The sequence below is a fragment of the Podarcis tiliguerta genome (assembly GCF_965153285.1).
Source record: "Podarcis tiliguerta genome assembly, chromosome: 2".
Classification (NCBI taxonomy): Eukaryota; Metazoa; Chordata; class Lepidosauria; order Squamata; family Lacertidae; genus Podarcis; species Podarcis tiliguerta.
The window spans coordinates 19,606,308-19,621,441 of record NC_139535.1 but is presented as its reverse complement, the minus strand read 5'-3'; the positions used below and the strand labels follow the sequence as shown (position 1 = coordinate 19,621,441).

At 51.0% G+C, this 15,134-nt stretch overlaps 1 protein-coding gene and 2 long non-coding RNA genes across 8 annotated transcripts in view; 1 reads left to right on the top strand and 2 right to left on the bottom strand.

Moving 5' to 3' along the window:
* Positions 1 to 410: 410 nt before the first annotated feature.
* BRPF1 (bromodomain and PHD finger containing 1) overlaps positions 411 to 15,134 on the bottom strand; it is a 43,218-nt gene continuing 28,494 nt past the window's right edge. For all 6 annotated transcript variants that reach the window (XM_083424688.1, XM_083424691.1, XM_083424690.1 and 3 more), the window contains 8 exons: positions 11,986 to 12,292; positions 8,420 to 8,725; positions 6,604 to 6,882; positions 5,239 to 5,386; positions 3,890 to 4,026; positions 3,677 to 3,795; positions 1,500 to 1,654; positions 411 to 1,287 (listed from right to left, as the gene is read on the bottom strand). In XM_083424688.1, coding sequence (XP_083280814.1) covers positions 1,104 to 1,287; positions 1,500 to 1,654; positions 3,677 to 3,795; positions 3,890 to 4,026; positions 5,239 to 5,386; positions 6,604 to 6,882; positions 8,420 to 8,725; positions 11,986 to 12,292 — 1,635 coding nt within the window. In that variant the 3' untranslated portion in view covers positions 411 to 1,103. The remainder of the gene's footprint in view (positions 1,288 to 1,499; positions 1,655 to 3,676; positions 3,796 to 3,889; positions 4,027 to 5,238; positions 5,387 to 6,603; positions 6,883 to 8,419; positions 8,726 to 11,985; positions 12,293 to 15,134) is intronic.
* Positions 12,570 to 13,650, bottom strand: LOC310671147. The gene is made up of 3 exons (XR_014507829.1): positions 13,571 to 13,650; positions 12,894 to 13,218; positions 12,570 to 12,595 (listed from the first exon to the last, which is right to left on the bottom strand). It is a non-coding gene; the product is annotated as an uncharacterized lncRNA (long non-coding RNA).
* LOC310671205 lies at positions 14,454 to 14,931 on the top strand. Its single transcript, XR_014507893.1, has 2 exons — positions 14,454 to 14,524; positions 14,779 to 14,931. It is a non-coding gene; the product is annotated as an uncharacterized lncRNA (long non-coding RNA).

The following is a 15,134-nucleotide window of genomic DNA, read 5'->3' as shown; positions in this document are numbered from 1 at the left end:
GTAATGGCAGCAGTGGTGTTTTCACCCTTGCAGTAGAGTTGAATCTGCAGCTACACAACTCCATGCTTTCAGACCAAAAATGGACAAAAGTACAGTGGTACTTCGGGTTAAGTACTTAATTCGTTCCAGAGGTCCGTTCTTAACCTGAAACTGTTCTTAACCTGAAGCACCACTTTAGCTAATGGGGCCTCCTGCTGCCGCTGCGCTGCTCGAGCACGATTTCTGTTCTCATCCTGAAGCAAAGTTCTTAACCTGAAGCACTATTTCTGGGTTAGCGGAGTCTGTAACCTGAAGCGTATGTAACCCGAGGTACCACTGTATAGAAAAGGCAGGAGAACATGAAAAAGCAAAACAGTTTCCCTCATTTCTTCTGGTAACAAGAAAGAAAGAAAGAAAACACACACAGTTGGTTCCAAAAGAGCCATTTTATTTTCTAAGAATTGATAGAGATCTTCTTCCTCCAAAATAAATACAAGTACAAATGCCCACCCGGCTGCAGCAGAAAGAAGAGCCGGGGGCCTACAGGGCAAGGGAGGTGGGGTGGGATCAGGCAGAGCCAGGTTCCAAAAAGCTATAGTATCAAAATGTGCGAGTGAGAAGACAGCGGCCCTGCTCTGCAGAGTGTCGGTAGGACTGGGCCGAGGAAAGGCTAATGGATCAGGGCAGGTCCTATGATGCAGGGAAAGGAGGGGCCGGGGTCTGTGTGTTGGTGAGTGTTTATGGAGCAGCCCAAATAATTTACATTCTCCCACTATTGTACAGTATTTTACAAAGGCCCAGGGGACCTCAGGACCCAGACAGTGGGGTATTGTCCTTGGGAGCTATACAGGCAGCTGGGTGTTGCTCACGCAGCTGGTCAGGGCAATTCCAGGCATGGAAGAAGGAACGGCAGGCTGGCACAAGAGGTAGGCTTGCCCACACGGAGGGCACAGTGCTCTGTGGGTGTGCTCAGCACACTGGAGGGGCCGTTGGGTGCTCTACGCAAGCTCCCGCAGCCTGGCCAACGAGGGCCCAGGCTTCTCGAGGCTGGAGCTCCCCGCTCCCCTCTCCCGTACAGTCCAGCTGCACCGAGCGAGCAGCCTGGGCGGGAGCCCCGGTGAGGGTCAGTCGCTCTCGCTGGAGTCGCTGCTCTGCTCTCCTTGCACCTTGTTGCGGTGCTGCATGGCCCGGTGGTAGGCAATCTGGACAGACTTGCGGATGTTGGACTTGCGCCCCTCCAGCATCTTCTCCTTGTCCAGGTCCTGGTTCACACCCAGGGGCACGAGTTTGGTGCGGGGCAACCACTGCCTGCAAAGGAAACGGAGAGGCCCAAAGTCACGAGGGGTGCTTGCCTCCCCTGAAGGGAGAGGGCTTCCGTGTTCTCCCAAGTCTCCCCCCTCCCCCCATCCTTTCTCGGTATGGGGCAGCTCCACCCCCAACTTTATCCACCAGGTTTTGGTTTGGCTCTGCCCAGACATGGCAGCCCCCCATCTCTGCAAACATCCGTCGTGAGCTCTTACCAGGTACGCTTGTTGTCGAAGAAGAGGACCAGGTAGAGATGCTCCCGGGCTTCCTGAGTCATCTGCTCTCCCAGCTTCAGCACCTCCAAGGGGGGTACAGGGATGGGGACGCCATGGTGGAACATCCCTTCCCGTGGCATCTTAGGGTCAATGATCTGCCAACAGGGGAAGATTGGACATCAGAGAAGGGCAACTACACAGATGGTGCAATAGAGCATAGCTGTCAAGTGTCCCTTATTCGAAGGGACAGTCCCTTATTCCAGCACCATGTCCCGCTGCTGTCCCTTATTGATGGATGTCCCTTAAATGATGTCCCTTAAATTTCAAAGGAAGCAGCTCCTCTCCCTCCCTCCCTGCTGTCCAGGGAGGAGGGAGGCTCCAACTGTGTTGCTTGGCTGTGTTGCTCACCCAATAAGAAGTCTAAGAACGACTGGGGGGTAGAGCTTGCATGCCTTGTGTGTGGCTAGTTAATGCAAGCTGAGGGGGGTTTTGAATGCTGGACGCCATTTTGTTGCACGTGCTGCTGCAAACTTTGCAGTGCAAAGCCAGGCCTGGGAGCCATCTTAAGTTGAGGCTGCACAGGCCTTGTGGTGCATGTGATTCAGATTCTATTCAGTTGAACCTCTGGTTACAAAGTTGGTTGGACAGTGTTCTCGAAGCTACCAGCATGAGTTTGACCAGACTGCAGGAGGACAGGAAGACTGGAGTGCCTGGAACAGGTGAGGCTGCAGGTCCCTTATTTTGGCTGCTGGTCCCTTATTTTCCAATGTATAAGTTGACAGCTATGCAATAGAGAAATTGTTGAGCGTGAACACACACACACACCAGACAAGGAAAGGCCGTACTCATATGCAGAGTGCTGGAGTGGGGAAACTCCCAGGTTCAAGCCCCAGTTTAACTGTGAAACTCACCAGCTGGCCTTCTGCAAGTCTGTATATGTCAGCCTAACCCACACAGCATGCAAATTGACTGCCTTGAGCTGCTTGGAGGAGATGGAAATGTGACAAGTAAACAGATTGGACAACTCAGCATTGAGGCTTTAAGGGCCAATATGGCCTTTACACGTTAAACAGCCTGAGTTGTTCACCGCTCGCAATTGCACACGTATGCTGCTGGCAGTCACAGAACGGATTCCCCCCAAGCCTTTGCTGTCTGGGATTCTTCCTGCCCCTTCTGTCCTTCATGGGTGTTGAAGAAACATTTCAAAGGCTCTGTGTCGTGCGTAGTAACGTGATGAGACATTAGAGAAGTGCACAATTTTAAAACTTAAATGTTGCGTTTAGAATAAATTACTAATGCAACAACCATTTAACATTTCCATTAACACCAGGCTTATGCTAAAAGGTACTGAATAGGCAAGTAGTCCATCTATATCGTTGCTAACAAACTGGTTGGATGGTTGCACAGCTTAGGGTTAAAGATGTGGAGGCTGAAATCTGGAGTTCAATTTTCAACAAAAAAAAGCACTGACAGAAGGTAGCAAGGCAGAAGCTGGAGACCCTTGCTCACCCAGATGTTGCTGGACTACAACTCCCATCACACACACACACACACACAAAATTACCCTATTTTTTCTCCGCAAGAATTTGAAAAGTTCATTAAAAAACAACTGAATACAGTGGTGCCCCGCAAGACGAATGCCTTGCAAGACGGAAAACCCACTAGACGAAAGGGTTTTCCGTTTTGGAGGTGCTTCGCAGAACGAATTTCCCTATGGGCTTGCTTCGCAAGACGAAAATGTCTTGCGAGTCTTGAGATTTTTTTTCGCTCCCCACCCCCTTTTTCTAAGCCGCTAAACCGCTAATAGCCTTTTAGCAGCTAATCCGCTAATCCCTTAAGCCTTTAATAGCCGCTAATAGCCGCTAAACCACTAATAGCACTAAGCCGCTAATAGGGTTGCTTCGCAAGACGAAAAAACCGCTAGACGAAGAGACTCGCGGAAGAAATTAATTTCGTCTTGCGAGGCACCACTGTACCGTGTTTCTGTTGGTTTCTACAATAAGCAGCATTTTGTATTGTGCATAAACTTCCCTATCTCACAAGACCTGTCCTTGAGCATTCAATTGGTTCATAACCTCATTTTCTACTATTGTTTCAAAAGGTGCATCACCCCTACTAAGGTTTCCAGTGGCCTTAACCCTCCTCAGTGCGTATGCAGGCGTGCTCATCAAACCCACCAGTGCTGGATAAGAGGGGTAACCCCTGCACTTGGCCCACACCAGGTCCAGGGCGTCCAGAGGCGAGTCCTCATCCTCGGACAGCCAGCCGGCCGATCGACTGATACTCTTCCGCACCACTGCACAAAGACAGAACGAGAGGGGAAAGGGTGTAAATGCCATCCTTCTCACCAGCCCCATCTCCAGAGAGGAAACGCTGCCCCAAATACTCACTGCCGTGGCCCACCCCTCGGCCGGTTCCCACTGAGTAGGACTCGTTTTCTGTTCCCGATGTGTCTTCGCTGCTGTCCTCCGGGAAATTCACGCGGGAGAAAGAGGGCTTCCCTCTGCCTTGTTTGGAAGGAGTTGTGCTAAACGGGAGGAAGCAGAAGTAAAGTTAACTTCCCACGTTCCGCAGAAGCCTGGGAGATTGCTACCTCCGCATTAAACGCGGAAGGGGGAATGGAATGAAACCCCTTCCCTGGGAAGTCCAAGAAGGATGTACAGTGGTACCTCTGGATGTGAACAGCCGCTTCCGCGCATGCGCATGACGTCATTTTGAGCATCTGCGCATGTGGCAAAACCCGGAAGTAATGCGCTCCGTTACTTCCAAGTCGCCGCGGAGCACAACCCGAAAATATTCATCCCGAAGCTACTTCAGCCCGAGGTATGACTGTACTGCAGGAACTTTCTGCGTTTGATGCCAGGATTGATCTCGCCACTAGAACTTTGGGCAAGCATGGCAAGTGAGGAAAATGTCCTCAGCCTCTCAGTGCGGCATCCATCAGAGAAGCCCTCGTGGAGCAGACCACAGGCCTAGCTAATCCCACATCCTGTTTCTTGCCGCGGCCAACCATACTGGGAACAGCATGCAGGTAACTTGACTACTACTCGCTCATAGCCTTGAAATGTGCGTAAATTTCTTTTTATAGAGGCATACGACGCAAGCAGCATCGAAAGGCGTGTTGTGTACACTGCTGCATCTGGAACAGTGCCTGATGCATGGCCATGAAGAAGAAGAAGAGTTTGGATTTGATATCCCGCTTTATCACTACCCGAAGGAGTCTCAAAGCGGCTAACAATCTCCTTTCCCTTCCTCCCCCACAACAAACACTCTGTGAGGTGAGTGGGGCTGAGAGACTTCAGAGAAGTGTGACTGGCCCAAGGTCACCCAGCAGCTGCATGTGGAGGAGCAGAGACGCGAACCCGGTTCACCAGATTACGAGACCACCGCTCTTAACCACTACACCACAATGGCTAGTGCCTAGAACCTTGTCAAAGCCACTACTTTTGCTAAACCAGCCATTTCCTTGTGGCACAGTTCTTCTGCTTTTGGCCCACCATTATCCAGACCATATCAATGTGCACCCGGTGAGCGGTTGTGCTAAGACCTTGTGGCAGGGCGGTGCACGTGTCTGACAAGATTCCCTTCGAAACTGGAAGGGCAGTTTACAAAGTTCACACTTGCCACCTGGGAAATTGCCTGACCTGGACTATCCATTATTCTGCACTGTGCACCTAGGCTAAGAGGTGAAAGAGGCCCAGCTTCACCGCTGCATGCAATGGGAAGGATCTCCTGGTACCTGGTACGGTCCGAGGCGGCGCTGCTGCTGGTTGTGCTGCTGGACTCAGATTCAGAGCTGCTGCGTGGAAGGTTGTAGTCGTTGCGATAAACTAGGAAGCTCTTCTTGACCGGCTGGTTGCCGCTGCTGAAGCCGTTGGCCGGCAGGTCTGCAGAGGGTGGGGAGGGGAGGGCAAATCACAACAGGCTCCGATATAATACCTATAACTGAATTCTCCAGTTGACAAATGCAATGGCTTTCTACCTGGCCAACCGTTACAGTACAAATTGTGAAAGCTGGATTCGTTACAACAGCGTTTCCCAAACTTGGGTCTCCAGCTGTTTTTGGACTACAACTCCCATCATCCCTACATAGCAAGCTCATTGGTCAGGGATGATGGGAACTGTAGTCCGAAAAACAGCTGGAGACCCAAGTTTGGAAACGCTGCATTACAAGCTTTTCTTTTTATCTATTCTGTCCCCTCCCCTGTTCCTCCGTCATGCTTTTTACATCTTTCTGTGCATATACTTTCAGCCTCTGTGCCCCATCGGCTTCCCAGAAGACCCAGCCCCTCTCTTTTCACTGATGACGTTACTTTTACCACTTTGTTAACCGGGACAAGATGCTTAACCTGACACAGGCAATACTCTCGTATCAAACTGTTGCCACTTTATGTGGCACTGAACTAAACCTGCAGGGCACAATCTAACAAAAACGGCTTGCGTTACAGTGGTGCCTCGCAAGACGAAATTAATTCGATCCGCAAGTTTTTTCGTTATGCGAGTTTTTTCGTCTTGCGAAGCACCACTGCATTTAAACACTGACAACGGCGGGGAGGGGCGGGGAGAAGCAGGACAGCTGCTGCAGCCGGTACCTCAGACTCACCCGCGCGTTGTGGCCACCGTGTGACGCGGCTGCTGGAGGGCGGCGGGGCTCAGGAGCGCGACTCCAGGGAGAGAGAGGCGCTGGCGGCAACGGCTCTCTGAGGGGAGCGCGCGAGGGGGGTGGGCAGCGGCGCGAGGCACTAACTGTCAGCGGGAAGGTGGGAGGGAGCCGGAGGAGCGGGGAAGCGAGCGTGCGTGCAGTGACCGTCGCCATGACACGAGAGGCAGGGCCGTTTCGTCTAGCGAACCAAGCCCTTAGGAAAATCCGTCTTGCGAAGCACCTCAGAAAACGGAAAACTCTTTCGCCTTGCGAGTTTTTCGTCTTCCGAGGCATTCGTCTTGCGGAGTACCACTGTATTTAATTCCTTCCTTGCACATATGCAGAGTTTGCAGCAAATTCCACCTCCCTTCCAATATAAGTATCTCCACTCATGACATGGGACTTGTTGCGGAAGGAAAACTGTCCACACACTGTGTCAACTTGGACCCATTCCTCACTCACCAATTGGAGCGTCATCTGCCGATTTGTCGCTGTCACTGTCGGAGGTGGAGCTGGGCCGCGGGCTCCTCTTGCGCGGCCGCCGGGACACCATGATTGGCAGCTGAGGGGGTCCCACGGGGCTGTTCCCGTGACCCGGAGCCAGCTGGCTGTCGCGGTTCTTGGGCGGGCGCCCCGGGCGCTTGGGGGGCCCGGCCGTTTTGGGGTTCTTCTTGGAGAAAAGCACCGATGTTCTCCTGCCGACTTCGTGCGCAGGCGTGGAGGATGAGTTGGGGCCAAGGCCTGGAAGGGCAAGCAGTGGCATTGCTCAGAGGGTGAACATGAGCACTTCCCTTCAGTATCCCCACCGCCCGTCCCTGGAAGCTGAAAGGGGTTCATTCGAAGGGATTGCTCCCCCTATACGCTGAGCAGCCCCCTCTCCTGTGATGGGAGTCACCCGCAGCAGCCGCTGAACAGATCTCAGGAGTTCTGAATCCGAACTTCAATGTCTAAAATCCCTGGTAGAGGACAAGGATCCTGAGATCATGTTAAGGGTGGCCAAATTCTGTGTGATTGCCATAAAACTTAGGGAACAAGCTGTGCTATCATAATGATTAAGGCCTTAAATGATAATTTTAGGTTATATGTTAGTGACTTAAATTTTAATTTATATATTTTTAAACTGTTGCTATATCTGTATTGTCCCTGTTATACCTAATTGCAAATTCAAATACATCCCTATCGTGTTTTATGACTTCCTTGATATTGTATGTGGGCTGGAACTGGTCTGTGACCGAAATAATAAAATTCATTCACTCAAGAGTTCCAGAGTAGGGGATAACGCTAATAAGAAGTGACAGATCCCAATCTATGAGCCGCTGGGAAAACACTGGGAATCTATTAGGGCTGAGACCAAGGAAGACGTTACTAAGCCTGGGTGATATGTCGCTATATCATCCAAAGCCGGTTTGAAATCCCTATCGTTATATCCGTTTCATAATCTTTGACCTGGCAATATACCATCAAGTCTGTTAGGGCTGGGCGATATATCTTCCAAAACTGGTTCGAAGACCATACTGTGATCTCGGTTTAATAGTTTTTTGACCTGGCAATATGTCATGAATCATGGTGTGTGTGTGCTATGCAAAAATCACAATGTGGGAAAAACCGCAAAGCCAGCCAGTGCCTCTACATGGCTCCATCCTTCTTGCAGACGTTGTGATATATCAGTATAGCACAATGTTTAGCTGGTGATATATCACAATGAAGGTAAAGGTAAAGGACCCCTGGACACTTAAGTCCAGTCAAAGGCGACTATGGGGTTGCACCGCTCACCTCGCTTTTCAGGCCAAGGGAGCCGTCGTCTGTCCACAAACAGCTTTCTGGGTCATGTGGCCGGCAGGACTAAACCGCTTCCGGCGCAACGGAACACCGTGACGGAAACCAGAGCAGTGCAGGGAAACGCCATTTACTTTCCTGCCACAGCAATACCTATTGATCTACTTGCACTGGCGTGCTTTCCAACTGCCGGGTTGGCAGGAGCTGGGACAGAGCAACGGGAGCTCAGCCCATAGTGGGGATTCAAACCACCAACCTTCTGACTGGCAAGCCCAATATCATGATGCTGAAAACCAGATATCGCCCAGCCCTGGGGGTTACACCTTGAACCTCAGCCTGGGTCATCACCTGAAGTGCAATATTTTCTGGGAATCCTCCCGAGGAGGAGGTGCTGCGCTGCTTCCCTGGCCAAGCCCCTCCCACTTGTGGAGGACCCTGCTTGCGGCACAAGCAACCCCTGCCTGGCTGGGAACTCCATGCGGTCCCAGGCCCCGCCACCCACCTTTGCCGGTCTCCTGGCTGCTGCTCTCCTCGGCGGCACTGTCGGTTTGCGTGTCCTTCTCGCAGGGGTTATGGGCCGGCAGGATGATGCGGGTCAGGGGGCCGTGCCCATCCCTCCCCGACTCCCGCTGGTGCGCCAGTTTGCGCCGCAAGGCCGTAATCTCCTTCTTGATCATCTTGGCCCGCCGGCAGCGACCCACGCTCTGCTTCCCGGCGCTCACCTCCGCCAGCCGTTCCACCAGCAGGCCCAGCTGGTCCTCCAGGGGCAGGTGCTTCTGGTTCTCAGACAGCAGCATCCGCTCCTCGTCTGCGCCAACAAGGAAACAAAGCCCAGTGTAAGAAGGAGGCTTCTGCCGATGGACCGAGGAGAGGCCGGAACCCGGGAGGCAAAGAAAGGAGGCAGGGATGGGGGAACCTGTGGCTCTCTGGGCATTAAAAGGTAAAGGCACCCCTGCCCGTACGGGCCAGTCTTGACAGACTCTAGGGTTGTGCGCCCATCTCACTCAAGAGGCCGGGGGCCAGCGCTGTCCGGAGACACTTCCGGGTCACGTGGCCAGCGTGACAAGCTGCATCTGGCGAGCCAGCGCAGCACACGGAACGCCGTTTACCTTCCCGCTAGTAAGCGGTCCCTATTTATCTACTTGCACCCGGGGGTGTATTCGAACTGCTAGGTTGGCAGGCGCTGGGACTGAACAACGGGAGCGCACCCCGCCGCGGGGATTCGAACCGCCGACCTTTCGATTGGCAAGCCCTAGGCGCTGAGGCTTTTACCCACAGCGCCACCCGCGTCTGGGCATTACGGGACTACAACTCCCATCAGCCCCTGCGGTCAGGGATATTGGGAATTGGGATAGGACAACAGCTGGAGGACCACAGGTTGCCCAGGCCTGACATTGTTACGTAGCATCTCAGTCCCTAAAAGTGGGCAAAACGGAGAGCAGGAAAGCATCAATACCATATGCATGCAGTTTTAGGTGCATTTCACATCCTTGGGAATTCAAGTAGCTTCTATCCCTGCTTCCTTTCGCTGAAAGTTTGTTAGGTTTCGGATTTCTGATTATAAATCTTAAGATGTGCTCGGTTTCCCCTCCTCTCCAGCAGCCAAGCACATGGAAAAGTAGCTTGTTGGACCATCTGTCTCTGGGGCACTCTGGCATGAGCGAGTCCAACTGTTGACAGCCTAGCTATAAGGATGGCCACCGTGGACTGTAGCTACCCACCACTGCCCCATACATAATTCTTATCTGGCTCCTGGCTGCCAATATCTTCAGGCATGGGGAAAGCCTCATCAATAGTTTCAACGATGTGGAAAAGCGAGGAACATATGACGTTCTAACAAACAGATATATACCAGACTTTGGTGGTTAACCTCTCTGATGTGCAGATCTGACTAGATCCTTCAGATTTTGGACTTTTCTGAATTTTGCAGCACAGTTCTCGACTTGAAAAAGTACCGAGATACAGATAAAAGTGCTTTTTTAAAAAAGAATAAAATACAGTGGTGCCTCGCAAGATGAAATTAATTCGTTCTGCGAGTCTCTTCGTCTAGCGAAGCAACCCTATTAGCAGCTTAGCGCTATTAGCGGTTTAGCGGCTATTAGTGGCTATTAAAGGCTTAGCGGATTAGCGGATTAGCTGCTAAAAGGCTATTAGCGGCTTAGAAAAAGGGGGTGGGGAGTGAAAAAAAATCTCAAGACTCGCAAGACATTTTCGTCTTGCGAAGCAAGCCCATAGGGAAATTCGTCTTGCAAAGCGCATCGAGAAACGGAAAACCCTTTCATCTAGCGGGTTTTCCGTCTTGCGAGGCATTCGTCTTGCGGGGCACCACTGTACATGTAGAAATATGTCCCTTTGAGACAAAATATGTTTAGAATAGTGTATTTGTGAGAAAATGGATTCAAAGCTACATCTGGAGTACATGTGTTGATATGGATTTTTTTTTTTTTTTTTAAATGCAGATCTGTATGGAGATGGGAAGGAAGGAATTTATTGCTGAACAATGCAAACCAGCCTTCCTCAGCCCGGTGCCTTTCAGATGTTTTGGGCTCCAGGTCCCAACAGTCCCAGCATGCATGGCCAGGGATGATGGGAGTTGTAGTCCAACAACATCCAGGGTGTGAGGAAAGGCTGGGACTGATATGGACTGGAAATAGACTGGGCCGTAATTCTTGGAAAAATGAATAATTTAAATATTGCCATTTAAAAACAAACAAACAATGAAGATATTTATGAAAAACACGGTTGTCTGCATACTTCCTTTAGGGGGCAGACTGAAGATAGCTTTCAGACAGGGGGTGTTAAAGACCGAAGGACAAGACCAGTACCAACAGTTCTTAAAAAAGCCCTCAGATGTCAAGGAGATAAACAACTATCTGACTTTTAGAAGACATCTGAAGGCAGCCCTGTTTAGGGAAGTTTTTAATGTTTGATGTTTTATTCAGTTTTTAATCTGTTGGGAGCCGCCCAGAGTGGCTGGGGAAATCTAGCCGGATGGGTGGGGTATAAATAAATTATCATCATCATCATCATCATCATCATCATTGCATCCTCTTCATCACAAAGCAAAGAGGAGGGCAGTTTCTTGAGTCTAACCTATAATACAAAGGGCTCAGTGCTAAAAGGATTCAAGACAACATAGGGTCCTTTTGGCTAAAAGCCAAGGTAGCAAACAACCAACTGTAGAGGCTCAGGGTAATTGTAAGTTGCCGGGTGGGAGGATAGATGGGAGAGAGGAGAGACTGCTGGAGGGTGGTTTGTTTAAAGAAAGCACATCACAACGTTTTCCTTCCTGGAAGAAAATGAATCCCACCCCCCAGCCCCTTGTTTGTTGGCCTAGATACACACTGGAGCATTGTTTAATGCTTGTGCCCCGTAAAAGGAAGAAAGAAGTGAGTCAGATGCCACTAAGCAACCTCTTGTCTTGGGACTTTTCCTGCATGGGAGAGGAAGGGGAAAGTTGCCAAGAGGGATTCTAGTAGTTGAAATTCTGCAAGCCACCTCTGGCAGCTTGTCAATATACCAAACTGCAAATTTTGAAAGCTGGTGGGCTGCTGCAACAACGGGGAAGTTTTGGCCCAAGCTCCCACTTTCTTAGCCCCTGCAGCTCCGGAAAAGTCTCCTTTGGTTAGCCTTCCTCTTTCCCAAATTCACCTCCTCTCGCACTCGGACCACTTCCATCTTCCTCTGTGAGGTTCTCCTTGCCCAGCCCCTCCTTTCACCACACTTCCTCCCCAGGAGGCCTGCCTCTTTCTAAAATCGCAGCAGCTCAGATGGTGCCTCCCTCTACGTGCCCTTCGGGCAGGCAGCCAACACTGCCAGAAGCTCCAGCCCTCCCACAAAACCCTTTTTGTGCTTTGCGATAAAGGCAACGGATGCAATCTCCCTGGGGAGAGAAGGCAGGGGCTTTCTCTTCAGACACCCCTTTCTTCCCAGTGGATCCAATCCGAGTGAATGCCAGCTTCTTCCCAGGCAACCTGGGGCAGCTTTCAGCTCTGGCACCCCTGCCCCTACAAGGGCAGCCACCATCCTAATCTCTGGGCATTAGCCGAGGATGTCTCTTATACTGACCGTTCTCAGTGCTTCGCAGAGGTGCCTCGTCTGCGGCCATGGGGAAGTGCATGCCCGTCTCGAAGTCGATGCCCATCTTCTCCGCTTGCCGGCGCGCCTGCCGCAGCACGACGTCCCCCTGCTCCCGCAAGCGGACGGCCGCCCGGTAGAAGATGGTGTCTTTGGCGTTGTACTTCAAGCAGTTGCTGACGATCAGGTTGAAGTCCTCTTCGAACTCGTCCAGGTTCAGGTAGCGATAGCCCTCCAGCTTCTGCTTCATGGTGTAGAAGTCCATCGGCTTCTTGATGTGGTCCAGGTAGTCCGGGACCTGCAGCGGGCAGAGAGAGAGAGAGAGCGGCGCGGCTAAGAAGATGGGGGAGATGGCCGCCCCGGGGTGGGGAATCCCTGCTCCAAGAGAAGACGAAGCAAAAGTTAGAAGCAGTCCCGAAAGCCTCTCGCCCAATCTGGAGCAATTTCCCCACTGAGAAGGGGGCACTGCCATTCAGCGCGGGCACACAAAGTCGGGCGCCCTCCCCCAAGGCCCCGTGAACGGTCTTCTCCCACCCCCACCTTCTGTAAAAAGAAGAGCGGACATTTAGAAAGGCGGGTAAGCAAAAGCAAAGCTGGCAGGCTGCTCACGAAGAGGTTTGGGACCTTGCTCCCAACTTCTTCTTCTTCTTCTTCTTTTTTTTAGAAGAAGAGTTTGGATTTGATATCTCGCTTTATCACTACCCGAAGGAGTCTCAAAGCGGCTAACATTCTCCTTTCCCTTCCTCCCCCACAACAAACACTCTGTGAGGTGAGTGGGGCTGAGAAACCTCAGAGAAGTGTGACTGGCCCAAGGTCACCCAGCAGCTGCATGTGGAGGAGCGGGGAAGCGAACCCGGTTCCCCAGATTACGAGACTACCCCTCTTAACCACTACACCACACTGGCTCTCCTTGCTCCCAACTTCTGCTCCTCTGCATGTGCTGCAAGTCCCCTAAAAGTGCCTGCCTGCAGTCTTCCTCGCCATACCTGGCTACCCCACCTATTACCTCTCAATTTCCTTTCTCAATAGGCCTCAATCTCAACACACAGCTCTCTCCGCGTCACAGGAGGTTCTCCAAAACCCCTCTTGCCAGGCCCTGCACCACCCTGACTAAGGGCTGGGGACAAACCTCTTCCTCTTCCTAGCCAAAGACGGTTCCTGCATCCTCCTCCCATATTTAATAAAGCTGTGTGGCAGGAAAACAGGGTTTTTTATATAGTTATGCTGTACAGTGGTGCCTCGCAAGACGAAAAGAATCTTCGTCTTGCGGTTTTTTCGTCTTGCGAAGGAAGCCCATTAGCGGATTAGCGCTATTAGCGCTATTAGCAGTTTAAGGGCTATTAACGGCTATTAAAGGCTTAAGGGATTAGCGGATTAGCTGCTAAAAGGCTATTAGCAGCTTAGCGCTTTAGAAAAAGGGGGTGGGGAGCGGGAAAAAAACTCAAAAATCGCAAGACATTTTCGTCTTGCAAAGCAAGCCCATAGAGAAATTCGTCTTGCGAAGCACCTCTGAAAACGGAAAACCCTTTCGTCTTGCGGGTTTTCCGTCTTGCGAGGCATTCGTCTTGCGGGGCACCACTGTACTGGACAGAATAGAGCAAGCCTGATCTGATGGTAAGTTTGTACTGCTAAGAAGTGGGTCAGCAAAAAAATAAAATAAGAGAGCGTCCGCAAAAAAAGGGGGCTGATAACTAGACATTTTCAGTAAGCTATTTGCCCCGGCCTGCAGTGATCTATTCAAACAATTTGTTTTTCATCAACAGTCAGAAGGGAAATGTAAAATGAACCTTTAAAAACGACAACAACAAAAAACCACTTTGGCTTTAGAGTAGACAATTCACTTTGATGGAGTGGTGCTGATTTTGTGTATTTTTGCCTTCCCAACTGCCCAACCTAGAAGCAGAATCTAAATCTGGACTGAAGTGTTCCCTCTTTCTGATAAAGACAAGGTATCCCTTGAAGGCTGAGTTTTGCTTCTTCGTAGCTTTCTGTATTTATTGAAATTAAAAACAACAAAGATGTGTGCTCCGATCTTCTTAGTTCCTTAATACGAATGACGCATTGCCCTTAAATAGCAGCACGGCTTTCAGAGGAAGAGTGTGAAGGACCGGCCACGTTGGGAATGTAACGCTAAACCATGACTTGGTCCTACGTAAACAAGCAACGGTGAGACTTGAACTCGTTCACTGCCTTCCGCATGACCAGAACGAGGACTTTGCGAACCTCTATCTCCAGTCTGAGTGTGTGCAGAAGCTCTAAAAGCGGTCTGGCTGGGCAATGGTGTCATTATTTCCCCTGGTGGTGACCAGCCTGTAGGGCAAACAGATCCTCTTCTGTAAGAGAAGTCTCATAACCCCATACAAAATCAAAAGGAAGAGAACAGTCCAGCTTGAGTTTAGACGGCCCTTGTCAAATTGCCAACCTGTAACCCACTCCCTGAACCTTCACGGGAAACCGTCGGGGCTTTTATCTGGGTGACCTGCATGACTCAACACATTGGCCTCCCTCCTCTCCTCACCCTGCAAAACGGGTACCGTATTTTTCGCTCTATAAGACGCACCAGACCACAAGACGCACCTAGTTTTTGGAGGAGGAAAACAAGAAAAAAAATATTCTGAATCTCAGAAGCCAGAACAGCAAGAGGGATCGCTGCGCAGTGAAAGCAATCCCTCTTGCTGTTCTGGCTTCTGGGATAGCTGCGCAGCCTGCATTCGCTCCATAAGACGCACATACATTTCCCCTTACTTTTTAGGAGGGAAAAAGTGAGTCTTATAGAGCAAAAAGTACGGTAATTCCCAAAGCAATTTTTGGTGGTGACAGTGACCGCAACCCACCCCCCTCACGGTGGCGTTAGAATTTACCTTCTCATTCGTTACCAAAAACAAAGATGGCGGCCAACTGGAGCGGTCATGGGTGGTTTTGTTTTGTTTTTAAAAAGAGGGCCCAGGGCAGGTGTCAGCAGCGGGCCGCCCCAGAGCACGGAGGTGCAAGGAGGCCATCTACTGACGCCAGGCCTTGAAACGGTGTCTAAGCCTGTCAGGAAGCCTTTGGACCATAGTACATTTGAGCTACTTGCCCAGCCAGCGGGGCCTCTGGTGCCCTTCTTCGCACACACAACGGCCCAACCCTGTGGGCGTGCG